General features: G+C 38.4%; 1 protein-coding gene across 13 annotated transcripts in view; it reads right to left on the bottom strand.

Moving 5' to 3' along the window:
• The window catches only part of camta1a (calmodulin binding transcription activator 1a), a 451,486-nt gene that overhangs the window by 11,281 nt on the left and 414,831 nt on the right, over positions 1-25,374 (bottom strand). For 11 of the 13 annotated variants that reach the window (XM_028452382.1, XM_028452379.1, XM_028452383.1 and 8 more), the window contains 4 exons: positions 23,532-23,658; positions 20,802-20,936; positions 1,935-2,119; positions 68-264 (listed from right to left, as the gene is read on the bottom strand). In XM_028452382.1, the coding sequence (XP_028308183.1) occupies positions 68-264; positions 1,935-2,119; positions 20,802-20,936; positions 23,532-23,658 (644 nt within the window). Of the gene's footprint in view, positions 1-67; positions 265-1,934; positions 2,120-10,607; positions 11,581-20,801; positions 20,937-23,531; positions 23,659-25,374 lie in introns of those variants that run through there. The other 2 variants (XM_028452386.1, XM_028452387.1) reach the window with 2 other exon arrangements.

Here is a 25,374-nt window from a genome sequence, read left to right as displayed (position 1 = left end):
TGTGTAATTAGGTAATTACTAACAAGAACAGAACAATTGTAAAGCATGTAGGGCACTTTGTCCACACCGCCATTTGATGAGTGTCTGGATGAGGGTGGCGTAGCCCTGGCCGGCAGCCAGGTGAAGCAGTGTCATGCCTCTGAAGGTCTTGGAGTGGATTAAGTGTTTGGACTTGGCCCAACAAGCTCTGCTCATCATCTTTTCACAGACCACAACGACACGGCTCTCAAAGGAACTGCTGGCCTGCATCTGGCCAGATACACACTGGAATAGACAAAACAACAACTCCTCACTGTGTTTGTCTAGTGTTCATTTTAAACATACCTTTTGATTTCGTTTTTGTCATAGACTAAAAATAGACTAAAATACAACTTAGTTGTAGTTGAAATTTAGTCATGCGAACTATTTCATTTATAGTTTTTTTTTCAACGAAACAACATTCAGATTTTAGTCCACAAGTGTCAGAGGATCCAATTCGTCTCGAAAAAGAAAGTAAGAAGGATAGAGAACATGAATCAGTGTGTAAATGAAACTCAACACTCCTGGTGCTCATATTGCATGTTTGCGGTCCTTATTAGTGTTGAACAGCTGAAAAGAACTCAAAATTCTTACAAAATTCTTCAATTTTCCTCAAATTATTACATAATATTTCCCTAGACATTGGTCACAAATTCTAGGAAATTTAAAGAAAAGATCCTGTTGGGGCTGAAATCTATCACTATTTACTTGGATAAGGTCAGTTTTCGTACATATTTTGTATTTTATGTATACATAGAAGTGCAAACTCGGGCAAAACAATGTTGAAATTACTAATTTTCCCACATAAACTGCTCTGTTTTTGGCCCCTGAACTAAAATTAGTTTTACGCCTCTGTTGTCGTCGAATAAATCTGTTACAGATAGTCGACTAAAATATAAAGAGTTGATGCATTTTTTTTTTAAAGTTTAAATTCCCATTGATCAACCTGATATGGGATGGTATTAATGTTTGTAAAAACACAGATAGGTTTGTTAAGATCAATGCGTAAGACCAAGTGAGCCGTTTAAGTCTGCAAACACAATCATTGTACTTCCTATTGTATCACGAACAGGCTTGTCCTGAGTTCCATGCAACAAAAGTCGTTTTGATTGGACACTTTCCCAAAAAGAAACTTTGTTCTGATTGGATTTTGCCCTGTGTGAACATTCCCAGATAGCACGCATACGTCTCGCTGATGTTGGCCTCAGATCGTGCGTCGGCATTCTACTCCTAATGCGTCATTTTGTGGGTTTTTCCCCCCCAAATCGGTGATACCACTTATAAAATTGTAGAACTGTAAAATGTCACTTCCATGAAGCTGTTTTTGTGCTGGGGCTCTTTTGGCTATGCTGCTGAAAATACATTTATGATCATGAACTGTGTCTGTCTTTATTTTGTCCACACATAATAAGCTATTTAGTGGTAGTATATTGTTTTTTTTTTGTGATATTGCCATATTCCTATCAGATTTAAGTAAATACTCGACTATGGATATGAAGATATTTATACTAATTGAATGATCCAAACTAAATAAAGGTTAATAAAAGCTGTACAAAGGCCGCGCTGAGCAAACGCTCTCCATAATACATATCGCCGATGCAACTTCATTCATCATCGGCAAGATGTACAGTATGTGTGCTATCTGGGTTATAGTCTAATTTTTACTAATTCACATGTTTTTATCATTTTTATTTGTCATTGTCTCATTATTGTCCATTTTTAAAAAAATGTAGTCGACGGAAACTATGCCAAAAATGTTTGGTCAACAAATTAACAATGGTGTTTATTTGATGCGTTCAATGCCACATGAAAATAAGACCTAATTCTGTTTCCTATAGTCACAAAAGCCATCCATCATAGGTAATATCAAACAATATACTACCATGTTGTGTTAAGGACCATTTATTAGTTATTACCTGTGACTGGTTATTGTTGCCCCCTCCTCCTCCTCCGCCACCACCACCACCGCCTCCCCCTCCTCCCCCAGTTCCCCCAGCGCCACCACTCCCTGCACTGCTCGACTGCTGGTGGCTGGCCATTTCTGCCATCCTCCGCTCCATCTGCTCCAAGCGCTCCAGGATAGACATTCTGAACTGGTTATCTGGGCAAACAGAGGGGCGCAGAGGAGCAAGTCAGCATATGACCAAACATCCAGTGTGGGAAAGGAAAAATGTCACCAAAATCCAAACAAGACAAATAGTCACAATCAGCCCCTCATTTAAAATCTAACTCATAGGTACATTTTGAAGCTACTACAAAAGCATGGAGAAAGTTTGTTTCACTCAGCTGTGGCACACAATGTTCACAATGTCCATTTCCTTTGGCAATTTTGCAACTTTTTTCCCCATTTTTGCCCCTTTTCAAAACGTTCTAACACTTTTTTCAGACTTAAGCTTCCTTTTGCCAATAAATATACCTTTTTTCTATTTTTTGTCCATTTTTCAAGTTCTATTTGACACGTTTATCAAGTTTTTGTCCTTTCTTAAAAATGTTTTGGCCACTTTCCATCCAAATAAGCACACTTTTGTCCAATAACTACCACTTGTTTAATTTTTTCTTTACATTTAGCCTCTTTTTGTTCCACATTTTTGCCCTTTTTCACTATTGTTTGACACATTTTGCCCATTTAAGCTACTTCTTGCCTTTAAATACCACTTGGTTCCTCTTTATTTGCCCATTTTTTGGACTCTTGACCGTTTTTGGCCTATTTTAGTCACTTTTCTTGACACTTTAGTTTTGGCCACCTGTTACCATGTCTGTCTCAAATTGCTTGTCAAAAAAAAAAAAATGAAAAAAAAAATGGAGGAGACCCACTTCGGGTCGATGGCCCACCGAGACGATGTCCGGCATGCCAGATGGCCAGTCCACCCCTGGGAACAGTAAAGTCATGTAAAGCCAGGATCACATGAGGGTTCACCCTGGACAGGTCACCAGTCCACCAGAGAGCAGACACACAGAATAAAGACTACGGACCAGTATGATTAGATATCCGAACATCACTCCTTGTGTAAATAATAGTTGCAGCCATTCAATCTGTTGCTAATGGCGGCTATATTCTCACAGCAGTCAAGCACAACAAATATAGGTTGAAAGATCGGAGAGTAAACGGGGGCAAACTAAATGTCACACAGCTTAAGACAAGCTCTGAAGGGTGTGCTACAGCTGAAGGCCTTCTCTGGCTGATTAAGTGCAGCCCATTATCGCCAAAGTGTTCTAGCCCACCCATCACTGCTCCATTCACCTTTATGGTAGGAGGTCTAACCGTCTGACAGTGCCAAATCAATCACAACCAATACACATACTTGCCAACCCTCCCGGGAGAATCTGAATTGTCGCTTGAAAGTTTGTTGAAATTTCTGTTTTGCATTGTAAGGGGAGTGTCATTGACGTGTCTTTACTTCATTCTGATATCGCAGGTAATACTGGGAACAAACTACAATGATAAGAATTAAGTAAAGACACTTCTAAAATGATCAGGTGTAGCAGGTTATAAAAAAGTCTAGATTGCATCCTAGATTGATTAAATTAAAGTAAAAGCTGTCAGGTCATCATTATCAATAGTTTAAGAACTGGTGTTGTACTACACTCACACGCAATGCTAACGTAGAAGACCAACCAAATTCAGAGACACAAAAACACACACATACATATATATATGTATGTGTATAACCACACATTCACACGCACTCTTAATCATGCGCATGACAGTGTTCACAGACAGTGGGCTTAGATGGGCACAGAGAGCCCACTGCAGCAGGGAGTATAGAAGACTGCATTAGCATTCCCCATTTAGCCACAGTGAGGCCGTTTCTGTGGCAACCTGCTGCCGAGCGGTAACTAGGCGACAGGAACATGGCTGTATGTGTATGGTCTGCCTGTGTGCTATTGGCATATTGATAAAAGGGAGAAGAAGGGTTGAATACAGTAAAAAAAATTAAAAAAAATAGTGAGGGGCAAACAATAAAAAAAAGGAGTCCATAAATCTTTCTGCTGCGTGCTCGACAGATTGTTTTAATAGCTGGGATGGTCGAGGTGGAGGCTCTAATGACTCTGAATGGGGAGCATTCGCAGCACGACCCAGTGACATTTGCGCTTTACGGCAAACCTGGCAGTCACGGCTCAGGGCTCCATAGAGAGCTAATGTCACAGCGAAACCTCTTATGAGCTGCTGTTAAAGAGGTCAACTTACTTAAATGACTGAACAGAAAAAAAGCAGAATGTCACAGACTAGGAAATGACTTCTTTTTTTTCTCTCTGTGACACTCAGCTGCAGTGTGAATAATGGATTTAGAGGACAAAATGAGGTCCTTGCCTTCGATTTTTTTTTTTTAGCCAACTGATCACTCTCACGTCAAATACTAAGTAATGCTCAGTAAGCACTACTACTGTCCTCATGGTTGGTTAGTTGTAGAGGATTGTGAGACGTAAAGTTGAAGCGCGAGCATTGGGTCAGAGGGTTGAGTAAAGTCACAGGGATACCAACAATAGGGCTGGACCACGCTCGCCCTCAGGCTCACGTGAGGAGAGACATGGACATTGCGACAGCAGAGCGAGGGGGGGATAGTTAGCAGTAGGTTGACATGTCTTTGTTCAGACCCAGTGCTGCAGTGTGCTGCAGTGCAGATGATGTCATCTCCACCTGCTGCTCCAAATGCGCTGCACGTCCACTGCAGAGGGAGGATGGGGGTAGAGACGAGTGGGAGGAGACAGGGAAGGTGAGCAGCCAAACAGCTCTGGAACAACACAGTGACGCTGCTAACGCCCTGCCCTCTTCTAGTTTACTCCCTCGTGACTGTGTGTAAAGCAGCAGACGTGGTCATTCTCACGCATTACGGCAGAATATGGCCCGTTAAAAATGTAAAACATTAAACAGGCGTCTATTATTTTTAGAGCCACTACATTAAAATATAATTAGTGAAAACGAAAGGACACATTTACACTATTGGAGCTTAGACATACTGCTAAGTTACTTTTCTTTTCTCCCCCTAACCTGACATTAAACCGTTTAATATCTGTGGTAAACAGTAAAGCAGTGTACAGAAGAACAAGTTACAGAAAATAATAAGAATATACAGACACAAAACATAATAACAAAAGTCATCACAACAGTAAAAGCACAAGTAGTTTTGGCAGTTGAAAGCATGTCTGAATAGATGGGTTTTAGAATTTTTTGTTATATTAAGTTACATTCTAAGTTACAGTAAGAGTTTAAAAATGTCTGCTTTATTCACAGCTGTGGGTGAAAAACATTGTTTTTAGGATTCCAGAATCAGAAGGAGGACAAGACACTACACAAAGGATGTAGCTTAGAATATTTAAAATGATAACTTTGGAAACTTTTAACACTAACAAACTTTTATTTTTTTTACTTTACTTCCCTTGTCACTGATGTAGCTAAAAGTTAAAGAAAAAAATGTCCATCCTTAATACCCAGACCAAATGTGCTGTAGTTTACTTATTTGCAGTTTAAAACTAATGAATGAACACAGTAGAATTAGCAACTATTCTTCCTTTTACACCTGCTATGTATTAATTTGTCTGTTCTTTCCTTAAGAACATCCATCCTCTGACAGAAGATACAGGATTAGGCGACATGTAGGATGTGCACAAGGTTTCAATCCTGACAAGGTCAAAGGCCGGTCCCATGTGACACATCCCATCTCTGGGGCATGGCAGCAGCTTCTCATGACAAAGGTTGATGTGCAGATGAGAATGAGATGAGAAGAACAGCGCTGCAGTAAGAACGCTACACAGGTGAGACTTCAGATGAGAAGAGGTGTAAAGAAACTATGGAGGAGAAAATAAAAGACATGCACTGAAACTACCACTTCTGAAACAGTCATTGGCCAGAACTGATACTGGTGTCACCTGACCTGAGATGCAGGGTATGCAGAAAAAAATAAACAAAAATACAAATTTGCAGCTACTTAATTTAATGATTCAACCAGAAGGACATGAAAGATACAAAGAAGAAACCAATGTAAGCACAGGGAGAACAGGCAAACTTCACACAAAAGGATCAGGTGACAATCCTTCATTTCCACTGCACCTTAGTGAACACAGATCGTAAGGTTTGTGAAAAATCACTACGTACCTTCAATTGTCAACTTATGCAGGGGTGTCAAACTCATTTTAGTTAAGGGGCCAAATACAGACCAGTTTGATCTCAAGTGGGCCACAGATTTTAGGCAGGAAAAAAAGCTATTCATAAATGAATGGGGCTTAGTTTGCACTTCCAGGTACAAATTACATGTAAAGTATATAAGACACCGACAATATGCAAGCATTAAGTGACCTTAACCTTAAATTCACTTACATTTCCTTGTTGTTATGAACTATTGCTATTTAATTTAGTAGAATAATTTGAGAAATTTGCAGGGTTTTGAAAAAAATCAAGAGATTAAAACTGACTGCCAGAATGTGATAGAAGCATGGTAAATGGCCAGATTTGGCTCCCGGGTCCAAATGAGTTTACCATTTTTTTGTATTACAAAACCACAATGCTCAACATGTGTAAATCAGTGTAAAGTCCAGCTTCTACGTGGGTCTCGGTGCATATGCTGATTGACAAGTACTGGTATTTGTGACCATGCAGAGGAAGGAGCCAGGCCAGCTGGTATCAGCCCTCACAGCTGGAACACATGGGCATGATGCAGTGATCAAAGACCAAGCTTGGACTGCAGTCGGAACATAATGACTAGTTCCAGCTTGATTCCTATTCATCCTGCATGTCGTTTGTTATAAAAGTGACTCCAGAAGCATCTATTTGTAGAAGGAACAAAACTGTCTTTGACAAAGGTTTGCTATATTTTTAAGTTATTTAATGAAGACAAACCTATTGTGTCCACTATAGGTTTTATTGCTACACTGACTATCCTAAACAAGTAATTATTACGATACAGTAGATCCTGAAGAGGTTGTAGTCCATTATGAGCTTGGCCAATGCAAACATTGTAAAAACACTCACAAATGAATACTTATTTCCAGTTGCAGGAGGAAAGAATGTGCTAACAAGCTCAACTTAGAAACAAATGTAATCAAAAGGTTACTTTTTGGTCTCAGCGGAGGATTTTTAAGACATAATTACTATAATTAGTGTATTTCTACTGTTTTTTGTTTGTTTTTTTTTTACTTATTCTCTCTCAGAAATACAATACACTTGCATTGGCCACTGCTGTTTGTTGCATTCCTAACTTGTACAAAAAGTGAGAAAAGTCTAGTTAACTAGAAATCGGGATTTGAGGAAAAAATGTCTTACAAATGGTGTGTGCATGACAAAAATATGTGTTGATGTATGACGGAGAAAATTCTGCTTCTCCGATAAAATGTATTGGATATAAATAAACCCAGGTTTGAGTATACAGTACTTTAACACGTACAGCTCCTAACCTACTGGCATTCGACCAGCACTTTTGCTGCGTTCGAGTACAGTTTGAATGCAGAGCAGACATAAAGTGTCACGTTGAGGGTAAAATGCCAAGAGTGAAAGCCACTGGGATTTTCTGTCATGTGCGATCCAACTAATAGAGTGATACGATATCGGCATCTGGACCAAGAGACTAGAGAGAACCTTAGGAGGTGTTTATTTTATACAGTAACAAGCACATTTCAGTGGATTTGTATTTGCATAAACAGCTAAATGCTAACTTGACACATCATTTGTTCGCTGAGGAGACGTTTTATAAAAGGAAAATTCAGTCTGATATGAAACACTACGGAACACACTAAGTCTGAACATTTGTCCTGACTTAATTGGAAAAATGTAAAAAAAACTAAACATGAACGTAAGGTTAAAATCATTGAAACATACCAACAATTTCAGCTAACTGCAACGATAATTACAGCTCACAACTGTTGAGACAATAAAATAAAAATAAAAAAACAGTAACTTTGTGATCTCAAAGGACTTGCATATTTCAACATTGTGTACTGCACATTACAACTACAGAAATGGTTCCCTGGCATCTGAATTTGCCCACCAATCATGAACTAAATGTGCATATAATCACTCACTCTGCAGACAACAGAAAAAATAAAAGAAGGAAATATTAAACAAATCTAGGTTGTTTCTTTGCACGATTGCAAACTGCATTATTTATACTTCAAAACACGGCACTAGAATCCTGCATATATAACATCTTGAAACCTTGCGTGACCCATAAACATCAGTTTCACAGCAGCACTGTGACAATATCACACAATAGGCTGGAAAAGAGTAAAAACCTATTGCATATACACAAGACGGGATTGCATCAGACAGTGCAGGTGCTACTGATATCACAACCTGGCACTTCATTTTAAAGCTTTTAAAGGTCAACTAACAAAGCAATGACACCAAACCAGACAAATCAACTTATATATGACAACTTTAACACTAATAATTTGTCTCTTTTTTGTGATTTAACAAGGCGTTCTGACCGCTAAACAATGTTTTTCCTGTTTAGAGCACATGGTCAGTGGTGAACTACTACCTCCCACATCAAAGTTGCACAACAACAGCATAGCAAATAAAAAGAGTACATTAACTTTCAAATGATGTTATCCTTTACAACTGCTGTATTTCAATACTTTTAAATAGTTACAGCACATTTGGTATGAAAGTTAAACTTATTAAAATACAAAAAAATATTTTGAGAAATGGATTAAAACAAAGACTCTGGCTTTATCTTTTAAACAAAGAGCTTTATGGTGACCTAAATATTAAATACAATTATTTTTGCAATAAAGCGGCCGCCCAAGTTTGTTTTATTGACTTTTGTTGGCCTATTTATCCAAAGATAACATGAAAGCCAGTCACAAGAACAGAGAACTTACAGTATATGAACCGTGACATCTAACATCTGGTACATCAAACAGATTGTAGAAATTTAACCTGGAAGTCTTCTTTTTAACTCCCTGATTAAGCATCTGTGTGCAACAGGTACATAAAAGCCTCTCACAGCTCCTACTGCTGGCATCACTGACATATTTTAGGCAATACAAAGTTAGGAGAATGCTTGTTGTGTGTTATCCACCTGCTACTATCGACCAAGTTTTTTTTTCCATATCCTGAAAACATGAATGTTATAGGCTCACTGATGATTGTACATTAACGCTAAAGGAGTGAATAGATGTGCCTGTGATTGTCTGTCTGGCAGCCTGTTCAGAGTTTATCTTGCCTTATGCTTTAATGAGCTTGATAGGCGTAAGTGCCCCTGAACAGGATCATTGGATAAAGTAAATAGGCCGATTGAATCTTAAGAGATTACATCTGTCCACTTGATATAAATGTTTAAGGAAGAATCCAGGTTAAGGGCATTAAACTTTAGAAGCTCTATAGCAGTGGTTCTCAAACTTTTTAGGCTCAAGTAACCCCCCTTTCTCTTATTTCTGAATCCAAGTACCTTCTTTATCCAACTATAAAAAAAAAAATAAACTATAGAGAAAAATGATGGAATGAATAAGTGATAACACACATTTTAAAGAACTTAACTTTATAAGTAAAAAGAAATAAATCAGTAGTTAGACCTTTTATAGATATACAGTATTTCTATAGTTTTTTTTAATAATTCCTATCATCTCGTGCCTTGTGTGGGACCAAAATTGACCCTTGTTTTTTCAGTTCGTGTTCTAATAAAAATAATTATAATTTTAAACTACAAATAAATGATTCAAAACCCTCTCATTTTTATGCTTTCATTTGTTAATTTTCCACTCTATCTCAACCCCGAGGGGTACACGTACCCCAATTTGAGAAACACCGCTCTAGAAAAACAGCAATGATTGTTTCACTGTGAATGTTATCGTCTGTTTAAACAAATGGTCACATCAGACTTTTCTGTTTAAGCTAATGAGAGAAGAGGTTTTTGTCGTGTTTACATTGTTCAAAATTCATCACAAGGTTTTCATGGCTTCACAGCTTCATAATAAACAAATAGATGCAACAGGTGGATAAATTGCAATGTGGAAAACTATCCGGCTACACCGGGGGGGGGGGGGGGGAAAACTCAACTCCAGCAAAGTTTGAAGAATTAAGTTGGGAGTTGTACATTTTATTTGTTGTTGATGCACATGTAGTGGAGAAGTTGGTACGGTCCTGGGGTTTGACCTGTGGTGTTTCCTCTGCATTGGGATGCGACATCCCATCAATGCACCACACTGGTGCAAACCATCAGCCTACTACTGGGACCTCATGACCCGACAGGTGAGACAACGCAACACAATCATCCAACTGAGGAGAAAGTGTGAAAAGCGAGAAGTGCAACTTGTTTCATGTGAAACAAATAGTTGTTAAGTTGAGGTTAACTTTTTTCACCCCCCCTTAGTTCCTTAAAGGCGTCTCTCACATTTCTCAGCACAAGTCGTGAGTCAGGAGTTGGCTACTATCAACTCTCCTGCTCTCTGCAATGAGGCAGTCACATGGAAACATGTGGCCAAAACAAGCACAAGACAAGTGGCACAAAAAAGCCGGGCATGCATTCAAGGAAACGCTCAACTTGTACTTACACACACACGTTATCAAAAATAAATGAATTAAATAAAACACCAAAAAAGGGAAACACAACACAGCACAGCACTACAGCCAAAGGGTTGATCTGAACACTTCTAACCTTCCACTTTATTTTCCATTGGTAGAGTCCACCTCAAAGCCACAAAAAAAAGAAAGAAAGAAAAAAACAAAAAACTGTTTCTTTGTCTTTTAGGAAACGCGGGTGTCAATCACAGGCATGCTGACCCAAAGAAGTCCACGCCAAAGATGCATTTCACTCAAAGTGCAGCTGTTCCCCTCACAGCCTGACTGAAAAAATAAAACATATATATCCTTGATGTGCAGACTCAGTCTCAACAGAGCACTCGTCAACAATAGAACAAAGTGAGGGGAAGAGGGAGACGTGAGGAGGGAGAGGGAGAGAGAGAGAGGGAGGAAGACCACTCACTACTCTTCCTCTAATAGCCCCCTCCTCATCTTCTTCACTTGTTTCACCTCACACACACACACACACTATCTCTACTATCCGCTGCGTTTTGTTTCCAGCCTGCAGTTATTTAAAAACGCGACAAACTCCAGCACCGCGAAGAAAAACAAAAAGAAAAAGAAGAAGAAGAAAAAGAAGCACGCGCGCGCCTCGTGGTTAAACGGACGCAGCTGTTCCTGTCGGTCGCTCGCGCTTCAAGTTATTCAGAAAAGAGTGTGACAGACAGACAGACAGACACGTAAGTCTCTCTCTAACCACTTTACATGGCTCCTAAGCAGCAGCAGCAGTGTTAGACGACGTCTGGACTCACAAGAAGCCAAAGCTTACCCTAAAGCTCGCCACATTAACCTCTTTTTGCGCTAGTTTTCCGTGTTTACCCCAACACGCCCACTCCCGCATCGTGCGTAAGCGCTCTCTCTCTCTTTGAGTGAGTGAGTGAGCGCTGTCTGTCAGTTTACTCCCGGTACCGCCACCGCCGCCCGGTGCGCCGTTAAGTTGGACTGTCATTCTGGCTACCAGCCCCGCTCGTGGGAATCTGAGCTGGGGGAGGAAGAGGAGGAAGAGGAAGAGGAGGGGGTGCTGCTCAGACAGGCCTCTCTGTCCTGCCCATGGCTGCGTACCTGCAGTGCTGCAGAGAAAAAGCGCCCCTTCCCCCACTCTGCATTATGACAAATCAAGGCAGGCAGGCAGCTGTGCCATTAGCACATCATAGCACAGTTAGTCTTCCTTCCACTGGTTGTATGGCACTGTGCACACACTGCTGCGGACATGCACTTAGTGCACGACGGGAGGTGCGATGGCAGCTGCCTATAGCCATCTATACATAGTACATAGTCAGTGCAGGCCCTAGTCTCTTTGGTGCCCTAGGCCAGATTTTCTTTTGACACCCCCTTATATGGCGTTTTTTTTTTTTTTTAATACCAAGTAATTGATATTTACATTACTGTTATGTTATTATCAGAATACTTTCTAACACTTGCATAGTGGTCTTCACCATATCCACAATGACGCTTTACATAAAGGAGAAAACATGAGCAAAATTACTTTTGACATTTTTTCTTATTTTGATAGAAGGGTTTCACATAAACAAACAGAACACAAACAAGTAAATACCTGAACTGAAATAGCTTAAGTGCACAATGTAACTTTGGGGGGAACAGAATTGAATATATAGAACGTCTCCAGATTCACACCAACCCACTGTGTGTAACATATACAATAATGCAAAAACGATTAGTAACATAATTGGTAACGTCGACTACAAATTCTTTTATTTTTGTAAATTCATGATAAAATCAGGCCGGCGGCCGCTTTCTGCTTCATTTTTGCTGCAGTACCAAAACATGAACTGATGCAATCCAAAATGCAGCTTGAAATGTTCAGCATCTCCTGTTACTTAAAGAGTGAGAGAGTAAAGTTGCTCAAATTAAGCACTGTTGTTATTTATTATGTTCTACAACACTGGGTACATGTGCTTTAATATGTGAAATACACTTTAACATGGAGGGATAGACTTCATGTCAGTTGTAAATCACTAAGTTAGACACAGGTAGGATAGAATAACATGATACATAAAGATAAAAAGCATTTAAAAGTCCAACAACGTAGATTATGGCATTAGAAGTCTAACAACTTTAATCCACCTTCGTTGAATGCTGAATGCATGCACACTCCCGGCTGCCGGTGGATGCCGATTTTGTCGGGGAGGGGGAGCAAATTGGAACAACAACCGCTCAATCCACTGCTTTATATCAGACAAGCGCGCACTGAGTACAGTGTTTGCTTGTTCACTGTTTCAGTCGGCTTGTTTTCTCGGTGCATCACTACAAGCATCAGACTAATGAGTCGAAGGAGCACCAATGTATCGAAATCGGCCCTGGTACAGATAAAATACAGCATGGCTCCTATTGGCCATACTGTTGTAGCCTCGGCCTTGTAAGTTTCCCCACGAAAAAAAATTCTGGTGGTTCAAATTCTGGAGTTCCACAGAAGCTCCTGAAGGGCTCGTGTTGTACGAAATCCCCACAGCCGAAGTCGATGACTCGGATCTCAGGAGTTCTTTTGCTCCTTTTAAAAAGGATGTTATTCAGCTTCAAGTCCCGGAGGAAGACTCCATTTTTGTCATTAGCAATGCGGTGTTGATGATCTGTTTGAAGATAACCTTGGCCTGGCCCTCTGATATACGTTGTACTTCAGTTAAGTAATCGTGCCTGTCCACTGTGTCCGGTGGTCGTTCCATGACAATAATCACCTCAGTCTCCAGGTCAAAGGTGTCCATGAGGCCAATCACGGCGGGGTTTTCAAAGCTGCCATCGCAGAGACGACCGGCCGCCTGCTCCATGAGGACCACCACCAACATCTCATCGTAAACTGTACCCTGACAGTTCACTCGCACAAACTGCACCTTCTTCTTGGGGATGTGTTTTATGGACCAACGTTCTCCAGCGTAAACCTGCGAAAATCCACCTTCACCGAGCATTTCCTCTTCTTTGCACCTTCTTGTGAACTCCTTGCTGCTGCTCAGGACAGTTGAATTGCATCAGGGTGATGACAAAAATATTCCTGCACTTCAAGGAAAGAGTCGCATGTTGAAGATACATTTAGGTGTGAACCAGTGGAAGATGAAGGAAAAGATGGGATAGTTTGCCAGGTCCAAGTTTTTGGATTTATGATGGTCCTAATACAAATCCCTGATGGATTTGAAGATATGATTGACATGTCTGGAAACCAGATCATGTCCTGACTGAACATTTCTTTGTCTTCAGTGTCTCCCTTGTGTTGCTCATCATCCTCCTGCTGTGGTATCTGCTGAGGGATGCAGCTCCGCTTCTTAGCTTTGGATATCTCCTTTTTGAACTTTTGGAAAAACTTCCTAAAGTGTCTTTGAGTGTTCAAAAAAGCCCTATGTAAAACTGATTCACACATATGCTTGTTACCTGCATCATTTTCTTGCACCAGCTGGCTTGTAAGAGTAACTAAAATTGCAACTCATAGTATAATTATAAACTGAATAGACATTGTTACCTAAATAAATAAAGGTTGACCAATACATTACAAAGCTAGCGTTTTTTTTTTTCTTTTAAATGCATATCCACACATTTACTTTTAAAATATTATTTCCCAATCAAGCCATGTAAAGCTCCTAAAAAATAAGCTTTTATCAGATAAAGACAGTGTAAATCAAATTTATTTGCTGGGGAAAAAGATCGAAAGTGCTGCTCCAAAGTTTGGTTTGATCTAAGCTGTAATAATAATAATAGCTTGGATTTATATAGTGCTTTTTTCGAGGACAGTCAAAGCACCATCAACAACATCATACCGGTGGCGGTAAGCTACATTGTAGCCACAGCTGCCCTCGGACAGAAGCGTGGCTGCCATTTAGCACCACCAACATTCATGCACAATTCAATCAATCAAACTTTATTTATAGAGCGCTTTTCAAATACACACAATTCATACCCAAGGACACAACGACAATAACTTGGATAGAGCAGGATTCAAACCCCCACCTTTTGGTTTCTGACAACCAACTCTACTACTGATCCACGGTCACCCCAAGATGTAAACACTTGTTGACGTTTTCAGAAAAGTTTCGTGTATTATATTGTGGGATGTGGAGACCCGTAGACGGATGCATTGGAGCGCTTTTACATCATTCTTCTTGTGTTTGCCACAAAAACTCTGCCAAAGTAACTTTTTTTTTTTCTGGTGTTTTCACAGACTAAAAGTTGTGGCAAAAAACAACAGATGATGTTTATTTTGGGGCTTGCATAGAAAGATCTGAAACACTTGTCATCTCCAGCAGCTTTAAGCTACATCATCATGGAAACTGACTTCTTAATCCCCCCCCCCAATAATATTATTTGTGGTGCAAATGTAATACACAAAATGGAGAAAAGTGCATTTTGCTCAAGGTTTGTTGTAAAATTTAAGAAAAAGTATGAATATGACATCACGTAGATAATAAATTAAACTCCTCCCGACTCCCTATCACCTGCACTGGACTAATACAAGGCAAGATTTGTTGTTTACTTTGTGTAACATTAGATCTGCTATTGCCTTTTGTTCATCACATACAGATGTTAACAAATAAATGCAATCTCAACTGATGAAACCAATCGATTCCATCATGTCGTAGACTGTGAAGAGAATAAGTTTGAGAAGGCTGTGCACTGCTTTGGAGAAATTCATGTGGAGTTGATTTTGTTACATCCTATAAGAGATAAGCTGCATTATTGTCTGCTTTCTACAGTCATTATTATGTAAACATAAACCTAAGTAGGCGTTGTTGCAGACCATGTACATCAGGAGTTCCTTAACCGCATTGGACCATTAGATTACAAAGCCTGTGCCAATGTTCCACTGTACAGAGTATCTAACCCCATCATACACTGATACATTACTAATGAAAAGAGCATTGGAAAAAACAAAGACGTCAGCTAATCGAGATTACTAAGTATTAAAAAAACCCCCACTAAGATTAGTACAGCTGTCAGTAAAGATTGTCCACAACTCCTATAACTTCCAAAGTGCTTTTGAACAATTCACTGTAAGAAAAACTTGTGAAACCTTGAGTCAATGTCATGCACTGAACTTTTCTACCTTTGTGTGGATGAAAGACAGGCATAAAAACTCATTTTAACGCGTCAATAAATTAACTGATGTGTGCATCTGTGCCCTGAAAGAGGCTGTGAGGAATTACAGAGGGCAGAACTCCACGATGTTTTTGTGCTTCTTGGATCGCATCAACCATGGCAAACTGTTTGAAAAATTGCAAGAGCGAGGGGTTCCTCCCTACCTAATCAGGGCCCTAGGTTTTTAGTACACGCATCAAACAATGCAGGTTAGATGGCGAAGTGTGACATCAAGTCCTTTTTACTAATGGGGTGAGGCAGGGTGGGATATTGTCACCCATGCTTTTTAACCTTTACATGGACGATCTCTCCCAAAGATTGAAAAACTGTAATACCGGCTGTATGATAGGGGAAAGACTGTTAAACCATCTACTTTACGCTGATGACCTGGTCATCATGTCACCCTACTCTGCAGGCCTGCAGCAACTGCTCAAAGTGTGTACTGAATATGGTGAACAATATGACATCAAGTTTAACCCTAAAAAGAGTGTTGTGATGATCGTATTTCCCATGTTCCACTTGTCAGAAGGGGAGCTGGTGGTCGTGGAAAAAGTCAAATACCTCGGTCACATCATCAAGAGTGACCTTTCTGATAATGATGACATTCAGAGGCAGTACTGTAAATTGTATGCACAAGCTAACTTGCTGGCGCGAAAATTTAGTATGTGTACAGCAAATGTAAAAATAGCTTTGTTTAAAGCCTACTGCACACCACTCTACACTGCCCACTTGTGGTGCTGTGCACAAAGGCTAAATTCCATAAGCTCCAAGTAGCATACAATAATGCTTTGAGAATTCTTTTGAAAGTCCCTCGCTGGGAAAGTGCCAGTCTGCTCTTTGTGCAGAATAATGTGACCACATTAAATGCTGTAATAAGAAATGTTGTTAATAAATGTATGATAAGGCTCATGGACTCACATAATGAAATTGTAATTGCTCTTATACGGACTGACCAGAGCAGTATCAGGTACAGCTCAGAGCTTTGGAGGCACTGGAGAAAGTGCTTATATGGACTATAATAGTGATATTCTCTGTTACATTTGTCTGTCTGTCTTTTTAAATGTTTTTTATGGACATTTGTGAGTCTGAAATAAAGATTGATTAATCAATTAAAAAAATTATAATCTATAGCAGTGTTTAAGCATGCAGCTGGCCATTGCTCTGAAAAAAATCTTCCAAATGAGGAAAAAAGTCAACTTTGAACCCAAATAAAATGAAGGTACACGATAAACAATCACATCACGCCAAATTATTTAAAGGATCTGCTGTTAGCATCTTGGTGGCATATACCACAGCACACCTTGAGAGGTCTCTACAAGTCAGAACTTTTTTGTCAGCGAAGGGGGACCAACACACTTACGCAGGGGGTCATTCTATAATGAGCCGATTGCACAAAGCTCCAGTAGAAGGTTATCGCTAATGCACATTACACTTGAGTTTTGATAGAACCACCTTGATTTTTTGATAATACATCACATATTTTCAGTGTATCTGCCCCTCTGATTAATGTTCTGCAGGGTATATGAGATATTAAACGGCAGGGTCATCAATCTCTGTTAACTATCTCACTACTTTGTCTCCCCCCAGACGAAGCAGACAGTGATGAGATAATTTGAGAGGGATGGCAGTCAAGGAGTTAATGTAAGTAAGGTAATGGAGTAGGCTGCGATTTTTCCTGAGACAGTGCGTGCCTCCTTAACTGGTTCTGTGAATGAGCCAGTAAGGCAGCAGCGTAGCGAGCGCATGAATGGCGGAGTGATCCACTGTTGCTTCCATGGATGTGAGCGGAGCTGCCAGCTCTCCATTACTCACTCCCACTCGCTCAAGGGCCGTCTGCAATGCAGCTGTCCTGTGAGCCAGTGCTTCACCGTGCCCTACTTTATCCCATCAATGCTCCAACACTGCAGCAGCACTTCTCCAAGCAGCACACGCGCATATGTGCACATCCACTTACACACAAACACAAACATGTGTGCACAATCTGATTGCATTTTAGTGAACACACTCATGCAGGGACTCACATATCATGACTTAAAACAGAATGAACATTGCAGCCCTGCAGTGGTTATTTGTGATGACATAAGCCACACTAATACTTGTTTACTAAGGCAGACATAATACACCTTAGTGTGCAAACACTCAAAAAGTGTTAAAACTCATCATTAAATGCTCACCTGAATGGCTCTACCTGTAGCGTATAAACCAGGGTTGGGGTCAATTATAATTGTAATCGTGTAATTGATAATAATTTACAATTATTGTGTAATTTTAAAAATCTGTTGCTGTCTTAATGGTAAATACATTGTAGATGAGTTGAGATAATTGACTTTGTAATTTTAATTGCCATGAAAATTGTCAAATATAATTTCATGCAAAACTGGGGAAACTATGTTACAGTTCTATGTACATTTCTACACATATGTAGTTAACAAATATTAAAATATGTTTCATATCAAGCTTTCCCATTTTACCATTAAATAAATATATATATACTGTCACAAAAAAGACTCAGACGCCCACACCAAAAATATTAAAACCTATATTTTCATTGATTGGGAAATAGATTAGATGATAGATATTTGTTTTTAACTGTATTTTACAGATGATTTAGGAACTGTTATCATAGGCTATGCTAACAGAGAGCTAACACAAGAGGAAGGTTAACTTTTATTAGGTTATTTATTTAAGGCTCAGTACATGTGATAATTTAACTGAACTTTAGTAATTGAGAACGTGATTGTAATTGACTTTCTGAGGATAAAAATTGTAATTGGAAAAAATGCTGGATACTGTAATCGTAATTGACTTGCAACTGATCATGGGTAATTGAAAACGTAATTGTAACTGAAAACATGTAATTGATCCCAACCCTGGTAAAAACTCTGTACAAGCAGCTTTAAGAATGTAATTCACAGCTGTATTTACATTGCCAGAAAACAGACTGCAATTATGAATTAGGAAACCAACTGGTGCGGCTTTGTGCTTCAATAAAAAACCTCAAAACATTTAAGGAATATCTGAAGCTCATACAGCGTTACAACAGCTGTGGGCTTCAATTCTTTAACACAATGAAGTGTTTTTATCTCTGTATGCAGATATGAAGAAAAAATTACATGTGCAATCATATACAAAAAAAAACCTTTTCCAACAAGCGATGAGCAGACACTAGAATAGAGTGGCTGATGTCCTTTACATAATACACAGAGCATTCCTGTGGGTCCTCACTTTTCGTCAATTACAAATACCGCAAAAGTTCACATTTCCAGTCAAAAACCAACGCAGAAACAATTATCCAAAGATTTTGTATCAAGTCGAACAAGTCACGAAAAACATTTTATTTTGCTGATGCTCCAAACCAGAGGTGACAAACTTTTTTTTTTAATCCAGGAGCAAAGTGGTTTGGACCAGGAAAAACAACAAAACACCACCACAGTCTGGTAGCTTAGTTAAAGCACCTGGATTTGAAGTGCTTGAAACCGTTTCCTTTCTAGAAGCTTCTTCAGTTCTGAAACTGACTAGGACTGAAATGGATGCTCTGGGGCCTCATTTATAAACGCCAAGTATGTAGAAAAGAAAGCGTACGCCACATATAAGCAAAGTTTGGGATTTATAAAAAAAAAAAAACCTGGCGAGATAATGTGCGCACCTCAGGGAGGGAGGTCGAGGCTGCAGTGGGAGGAAGACGAGCTGCTGCAGAGTTTAATCCCATGTTTTTGGCGCATATATAGTGCATCTGTGTGAGTCCCCCACCGCCGTTACACAGAGGGGATCCCCAATCCCCACTGATCCTCCAGCTTTTTGTGAGGCTGAGCTCCGGTGCTCTTTCCTCCACCTGTTGAACAGACGTTCTTCCTATGGAAAGTGATCCACATTTTCTCCTCCGCTTTTATGTGTGATCGTTTATTTTTCACCTGTCACAGTCTGATGAGGCAACGCAACGCGATCTGCCTTTCTATCATTCGTAATGTGCTCTGTGTCACCAAATGACGCTCTCCTGCACATGTCCACCTCAACAATTAATACCTCCACCACCGCATTGAGTGAAATGTGTTTTATTTGCTCGTTTTCCACCTCGTTCCACCGTGAAATTTGTATTAGTGAATATTCATTAAGGGCGTTCACCGGACCTTTTATAGGCACCGTATAGGCGGAGTAAGGCGTTTCCTCACGTGCGATTTCACGATCAACTTTCGAGTTGATTGTGATTTATAAACGGAAAAAGGCGTGGGACGTACGTGCGCCCTCGTTTATAAATCGTAAAAAAAAAAAAATGTGTACGCACTTCCTGGTTTTTATCGTACGCCAGCTGAAGTGTGCTTATCTGGGCACACTTTTATAAATGAGGCCCCTGGTGTTCCGGATTTGGCCTCCAGGCCTTGAGTTTGGCTTTAAACAATACTGTCTTTCACAAATGTATATATACTTACACAGGATTCCTTATGAATCGGCAAATATTAAAGCAATAAAACTGTCTTAAAGCTGCAGGAGAAAATATTTTTCTTTTATCAGATAAAGACATAGTTTAGGCCTCATAGATCAATAAATCAAAGATCATTTGCTCAAAAGAAAGATGTAAAAGGTTGAAATTGCTACTCGAAAGTTTGTTTTAATCTCCACTGTAGACACTCTTATTGATATGGTAGTAGTGTGTATAAAAAATCCACACGTTTATTGTCCACACATAAATGTCACAAAATGATGGGGAAAAAATGTGAAATGTGAAAAAAAATAAAATGACAAATGTGTGGACTGATATTTACACAAATAAAATGACAGCTGCAAACTTGTAATCCAACATTTACTCACGTTTTTTTAATTACTTGTGTACTCCGGTTACAACAGATGCATACACTTCTTTTCTCGCGTGAATCCGCGCTGCCTGACTTTTGCAACACATTATACGAGACGTCTGTTGTGAGACAGATTTGTACCTGTAGCTATTTCAACCTTTTACGTCTTTTTTTTCAAATATTCTTGGGTTTATTGATTTATGAGGCCTTCCTGATGAACCTGCCATTACCTGATGAAAAAGAAATTATCTGTAAATGGAAATCAATTTTGCACTTCAAGTTTTAGGACATCCTAAATGTAAACAAATTGTAGGTTGTAAAAACTGTTAAAAATGAGAAGCAAGAAATGTGATCACAGGTGCTGTATAAACAAGCGAATAAATACATCAAAAAACACAACTTACCATCCAGAGAGAGCCAGTCGTGCTGAGAAGAGGGCAGTGAAGGGAGAGCGCGGGCCTTGTATTCAAAGACCACAGAATTGGAGATGATCTGATTACTAACAGCCACCTGTAGCGTCACCAGGCCAGTATCATGAGCTGCAAAGGGAAAACACACCGTGCTACAGATACTGTATATCCTGCAGCAAATGCTAAAAACTCAGGATTTCAAACAAATTTCTCCAAGGTCATTTCATGTCATTTCAGCTAATTTTCAGGACATCCCACATACTTTGGTCTCAAAAAGCAACAAATGATTATAAGACAGAGAGGAAAGCTATAATGACCTCATGTAAAGGATTTTCAAGTTGGGGTCCCAAAAAAAAACGAGGAAGTCGCATAAAGAAAAATTGTTTTATACCGCAAGAAAGAGTAATCCTCATGCAGTTATTGGCCAATGAAAATAGTAAAAAAAAAGTATTTGTTCAGATTTCAAAAGACTGTCACCCTCAGAATGAATGCATATATAGACCCTTTCCAAAAAACTAGAATATCATGGAAAAGTTGTTTAATTCCCATAATTCCCTTCAAAAAGTTAAACTTTCATACAGTATATTATAGATTCAGGGCCCATAATTTAAACAATTTCAAGTATTTATTTGTTTATTTTTACATAATGTGGGCTTCCAGCTCATAAAACCCACGAAAACAGGAATTCAAAAAAATTAGAATACTGTGAAGAAATCACCATTTACTTCTCAGTTTTTGCAGGAAAAAAGAGAAGAAGGACTGGACTGTTGGCCAGTGGCCCAAGGTAATCTTTTCTGATGAAAGTAAAGTATGCCTTTCATTCGGGAATCTAGGTCCAAGGGTTTGGAGGAAGACGGGTGAGGAACAGAACAGAACATTGCACCCCAAATCATGACTGACTGTGGATATTTCACACTGGACCTCAAGCAGCTTGGGTTCTGTTCCTCACTCGTCTATAATCTATGAAAGTTTAACTTTTTGAATGGAATGATGGAAATTAAACACCTTTTCCATGATATTCTAATTTTTTGGAAAGAGTCTGTATCTGACTAATAATCAGTGATTTGAACAGTCTATGTACATTGCTCAAAGCTGACCAAATCACAGGAAGCTGAGACATATGGAAAGTTGTTTACTGAAGGCGCAAAAATGTTTGAGACCGAAACCCCGAAAAACGTAATTCCAAATTTGAGGGGCTAGCATGTCCACCATATAGGATGTATAGCAGATGTTTTTGTATATTCTGAGAAAGTAGGTGGAGTTGTATTACGATACCAAATTTCAGTTTCCTAAGTGATGTAGTTCCTGAGATATTGGAAGCCGAAAATGGAAGAAAAATAAGGACGCGCAAAAATTGACCCACCCCACTCACTAAATTGGCCATATCTCAAAAATTCTTCATCCGATCAAACTAAAAATTTACAGACAATTGGTAAAAAAAATAAAATTAAATTGAGACTGAAGTGCGTGGCCCGTTTGTGACCCTCCATCAATTTCTCTAGACTCCAGGCTTTGGACAGTTTGTCATAATGAAATCGAGACACAAAAGAGGGAAGCACATTGTTTTAGATCAGCATTATTGAAAACTAATAGTTATGAACCTGACCTTTTGTCAGATAAAAGTTACTCCATAATCAATACTAACAAGAATACAAAAAGTTATACAAAGCAAAAACAAGTCTATTTACTATTATTCACACATGACATAGTACAGTATTACAGTAAATACATATGGGTAATATTTAATGGACTTTATTGTAGATTTCCTATGCTTTCCTTAGCAAAAAGTAGTTTATTCAAGTGTAATACAAGTAGACTTATTTTATACTAAAACTGGGGCATTATAGTTGAAGTGTACTTTTTATACACTATATTTTATATACTTAAGAAAAGTATAGTGAAGTATACTTATAGCTTGTACTGAAAAGTATAAAGAATAGTCTAAAACGAAGTACATTAATATTTAGACTTACACTTCTACTTTAATACCAAAGCTTATACTTGTACATTAGTATACTTCTCCACTTATTTCTGCCACAAAGGACTAATATTTAGTGTATTTTGATCCAAGTACAGAATAATGTAAATTCATTGACTTGTGCTTACATTTAATTGAACGGAATAAAAATGTTTTTCACTACACACATTTGCTTTGAGGTATAACCCCTGTTATAAACTTACATGTTCAAGATCATATAGTGCTGGAGTTTAAAAGTTTACAGTAAATAGTTTGTGTGCTCAACTGCATTAACTTTATGTACCTTAAAAACATACTCAAAAACAGAGAAACAGTTGACTTGACTTTTATTGATCAAGTTCATTGCAGTCTAGTATACGTACAGTATGAGTTAACTTTAAAAATACTTTAAGGAGTATATAGACAGTATGCTACAATTAATATGCTAAGCAAACTTTTCTAAGTATGCTTAAAGTATAACAAGTCAACTATTAAAAAAATCTTAGTTCATAAAATAAGTGATAGCCTAATGGTTAAGGACAGCAGGCTTGTAATTGTACTTGTTGTATACTTGAAAATGTACTTTTGTAAACTTAAAATGACCTCATAAAGTACACTTTTATAAACTTAAAATGTTCAAATTTAGTCCAAAGAAGTATTAAATTAGTATACTTTCTAGTACGCTACATGTACATTGTCCATAGTATACTTGCTATACTTATACTCAAGCATACTACTTTTTGCTAAGGGTTTCCTGGCAGTCTAACCTGGGCAGTAGCAGCGCAGCACCCCTGGTTGGATGAGAGACGCTGGGACAGAGATCTGGTCAAACAAGCAGCTGTAGTTGGAGCCAGTCTCCTGCCAGGGCCCAGTGATCAGCACTTTGACTCCACCCTGAAAAATAGAACCGATGGAGGGAAATCAACTCATAATACAAGTATTACACTCGTTGTTATTCTGCCACCTGGAGTAACTGATGGGAACCACACCAAAGGGAAGAAATGAGCTTTACGTTATATTGAACACTGCTGCCACCATGTGGACAAACAATATTATTTCACCTCAAGCATTAATTTAAGGCCTTGCACTGCCCCCTGGAGGCTGAAAGAGGATATTTCAAGACTGGTTCCCAACCTTTCTTGCCTTGTGTACCCCTTGAGCCTTTTTGTCATACCATGAGTACCCCCTCACTCATACGTGTTCATGATTCTCCAAAAGTAGAACATAACACAGCTGAATATTCCACGCAAGTCATTTTATTTAATTTTCTTATATTGAAATATGATTCAGGCATTTTCTTCTTATTTAACTCAAATTAAACATTAATTCATGTTGCCTTCAAGGCAATAAAATGATAAATATAAGAAATAATATTATAGTAAATGTATGTATTATTAATACTGTATTATTAATACTAATATATTATCATTGTGTTGTTATTAAAGAGAAATAATACAGTTGAAATTAGAAAAAATAAGAATAAATTATAAAATTAAGTAATATAAATAAATAAATACAAAACAAATCATTAACCTGCCTGTGTTATATATAACTTGTATGACATTTGCCACAAAAGGAGCTTCTTTGAATATGTCTCCTTTAAACAGGCATTTAAACTGTAAAAACAAATCACTGCGCACGCAATTCTTTATTTTTCCACGTACCCCCTGCAATGTACTCATGTACCCCTAGGGGTACGCGTACCCCTGGTTGGGAAACACTGTTTTAGAGCATATGATTCACAAACATTATTTAGTTATTGAAATACTTCAATGAAAAATGTCTTTTCAAAAACTACATTTTTAAAAAGTTTCAGGAGGAAATTAATGTCAGGTTATAAGACGAAAACAGAAGTTTGGAAAATATTAATTTCTAGAATGAAGATGTAGCAGAGGTGAAAGTAATGGATTACAAGTAATCACATTACTGTAATTGAGTAGCTATTATGGGTACATTTCTAAATCAGTAATTTTATATGTACTTAAGTATGTTTTAAAAGAAGTAAAGTAATTCATTGCATTTCTACACCCAACCATTATTGAGTAAATTATTAGTTTTTGTTTTAAAATGATCAACGGACATTGTGAAACTACAATAAATGACCAGACAACAATCAAATGCATCACATCATAGCCGAACAATTAGATTAAATGTAATGCACCATGCCAAAACAGCATTGAATGCTGGTTATTTTACCCTTTTCTTGGGTTGGGGTTTCTACCTATTATGTTGTTACCCACATGGCACATTTGGCATGACATGGTTTTAGAGTTCATAAATTTAGCCTGAGAATTTTTTTTTTATTTTGAATTTAATTTATTGGTGTTATTTTATCTAAAAAATAATTGTATATCTTGACAAACCTTTTATTTTTCATACAGATGCCTTTGTGGAAAATAAATACACTTCCAAATTGTGCAAGATTTCTTCTTTACCTTTTTAAATGTATACATGAGATGTTTACAGTATGCAAGGGAAGTGTGGCAAGATTTATTACAAAAAAATAAAAAATGTGTTGGTGAAAGTAAATAGTAACTTTTACTTTGAATACTATTTAATTGAGCTACATTATTACTCTAGTAGTATATATTGATCAGTACTCTTTACACC

This window comes from Gouania willdenowi, chromosome 7, assembly GCF_900634775.1.
Source record: "Gouania willdenowi chromosome 7, fGouWil2.1, whole genome shotgun sequence".
NCBI lineage: Eukaryota > Metazoa > Chordata > Actinopteri > Blenniiformes > Gobiesocidae > Gouania > Gouania willdenowi.
Note: the sequence above shows the minus strand (reverse complement) of the source record. Positions and strands in the feature narration are given on the sequence as shown.